Here is a 2,482-nt window from a genome sequence, read left to right as displayed (position 1 = left end):
TCGTACCGAGCGCGTCGAGACCGTGGCTGATGTGATCTGCACGGGTGAGTCACGTCGGCGTCAAAGGAGCGACGTGCGACCTGTCAGAGCTTGATCTCCGATCTCAGCGGCGGCGAGTCGTCTCCGGCGCGCGACAAAGGTACATCCCCAGGACGCGCAGAGGCAGCTGCGACCCAGCCGAGTGGACGGCGGCACACCGCGCCACCTGCTGTGTGCCGCCGTCTACTCGGCGGGGTCGCAGCTGCCTCTGGAAGGCACCGAGATGTACCTTTTTGCGCAAATGGTCAAAATCAAGGTTTTGTAACGCGAGCTGTGCCACAGTGAAATGGAACGACTCGAGTAGCCAAAGCAACAGAGATATAGTCGGTGGTTTCACGACCGAAGGATGTCGAATACCGCCACCCGGGATCCATCCCTGCCCCTTCATCTCGCTTGCTCCGCCGCCTACATGTACTCGTCGATTCTGCCGTTGTCGTCGCCGCCGCCGGCGCCGCCGCCGCCGGCGCGGTGGGCATCATGCCCTGCGAGAGGCCGCCAAACGCGTTGCCAGTGGCCGCGCCCGACGCCTGGTACGCCTGGCCCTCCTTTTGGAAGTCGAAGTTCGGGTCCGTGAAGAAGCGCCAGGCGGTGTCGGTGCCTTGCGCGGCAAAGCCACCGCCCGTGGCGGCGCCCTGCTGCGCGAACGGCATCCAGCCGCCGCGCGCCTTGGCGCCCTCGACAGTCTCCTCCTTCTCGGCGGGCGGGGCCTCGGCCGCCGCCGCCGCCGGCGCGGTGGGCATCATGCCCTGCGAGAGGCCGCCAAACGCGTTGCCAGTGGCCGCGCCCGACGCCTGGTACGCCTGCCCTTCCTTCTGGAAGTCAAAGTTCGGGTCCGTGAAGAAGCGCCAGGCGGTGTCGGTGCCTTGCGCGGCAAAGCCACCGCCCGTGGCGGCGCCCTGCTGCGCGAACGGCATCCAGCCGCCGCGCGCCGCGACAGCCTCCTGCTTCTCGGGCGCGGGCGCAGCGGCCGCGCGCAACACGGCAAGCGAGAAGAGGAGAGCGCTCCACATGGCGAGGATGTTGGGCCGCCGCCTTTCAGAGGAAAGAAGAATTCTCGCCGGCTCCCACAAACCTCTCTCAGCAGGACTTCCCCTGTGTCCCTGATCGTCCTTACAAGATCCTGCTCGCGCAGGTGGGGACCCTGTCCTTCTCCCACCCCTCGTTTGGCGCGCCCGTTTTATTTATTTATTTCTCAGCAGGACTGTGTGGCGGCGTGCCGTCCTCCCAAACAAACAAAAGACACGATCGTCGACACTGACTGCGTCACGAACACCTCGCAGCTCCGCCTCAACCTCGTCCAACGGATTGCCTGCGCAAAGACCAAGTACATTGCCGGCATCACGCCGCCCAATGTCGCGTGCGACGCTCTCGAGTTTGCGCACAACCGCATCCGCAAGTCCTTTGAGAGCATTGCTCGCGCCGACGCCTCGCCCCAGGCGCTCCGCGACCTCGCGTGGCTCCAGGCGCAGCTGCCGACCGAGATGGGCGGGTGCAACATCGACACCGCCTTCTCGCGCGCCGACAGCGACTTCTCCATGTCGCTCCTCAAGAACTTCAAGCGTCTTCACCTAAAAGGGGCCAGGACTTCCCGCTTCCCCGACCGACAGCAAGGAGTACCGTGCAAAGATCCGCTCAGTGCTCGAGTTCGGGATGAAGGCCTTCGGCGGCAACCCCAACGCGCCCGGCACCGAAGACGGCGCCCGAGGTGCCATCTTCGTCGTCGCCTCGACGATCCTCGTCACCTGCCGGCCGAGCGGCTCGCCGCGCTACACGACCGACCAGATGGTAGAGCGCGCCGCCACCATCGCCCGACGGCTTCCTGGCCCTCTGGAAAGAATTTTACAACAAAGCTCCCTCGCACAACACTGGGCACGGGACTGGCGCGCACTGGCACTAACACAGGTACACCACGGGAGCCGCCTAAGCGACTCCTGCGAGGGTGGCGAGGCACTTAGCTCCGTGCACCCGCCCACCCCCGCCACAGGCAAGCTCATTCACGACCTGCTCTGCGATTGCCGTGTGAAGAACGACTGAGATACGCTGCTTCTGCAGCCCCAGCCAATTCTTAGTGGAACCAAAAGTCACCTCATCGAGGTACTGGGCCCGCGTCAGCTTGTTCTGTAGCACGTCCGCCGCCTTCCGGAGGATCTCGCCGACCCCCTTCCCGAACCCACCGAACGACTCGAACAGCAGCTGCAGCTGCACGTCGACGTCCTTGTCCTCCCTGGGGTAGCGCGGTACTCGCCCCCATAGAACGGTATGCGGCGATCGCCGCCCGCCACCCTGCCCCCCCTAGTATGCCATTGACCCGTCCCCTGCCCCCTCTCGCCCTTGCTCTTCCTCTCCCCCTCCATGCCCGCTCGCCCCCGTACCCGCATCACACTCCCCTCCCCCGTCCCCCCCCTCTCCCTCCCCCTTGCCTCCCTCTCCCTCCTCGCAGTAG

General features: G+C 65.5%; 1 protein-coding gene across 1 annotated transcript in view; it reads right to left on the bottom strand.

The window, feature by feature from the left end:
* Positions 1 to 1,049, bottom strand: part of EMIHUDRAFT_120325 (hypothetical protein) — a gene marked incomplete at both ends in the record, with an annotated part of 2,405 nt that extends 1,356 nt beyond the window's left edge. The window contains one exon of the mRNA XM_005763859.1: positions 455 to 1,049. Within this exon, the coding sequence (XP_005763916.1) occupies positions 455 to 1,049 (595 nt within the window). The remainder of the gene's footprint in view (positions 1 to 454) is intronic.
* Between the last annotated feature and the right edge of the window lie 1,433 nt (positions 1,050 to 2,482).

The sequence above is a fragment of the Emiliania huxleyi genome (assembly GCF_000372725.1).
Source record: "Emiliania huxleyi CCMP1516 unplaced genomic scaffold EMIHUscaffold_614, whole genome shotgun sequence".
In the NCBI taxonomy this organism is placed as follows: Eukaryota; Haptophyta; order Isochrysidales; family Noelaerhabdaceae; genus Emiliania; species Emiliania huxleyi.
The sequence above is the reverse complement of the archived record's forward strand: the minus strand, read 5'-3'. Positions and strand labels throughout refer to the sequence as shown.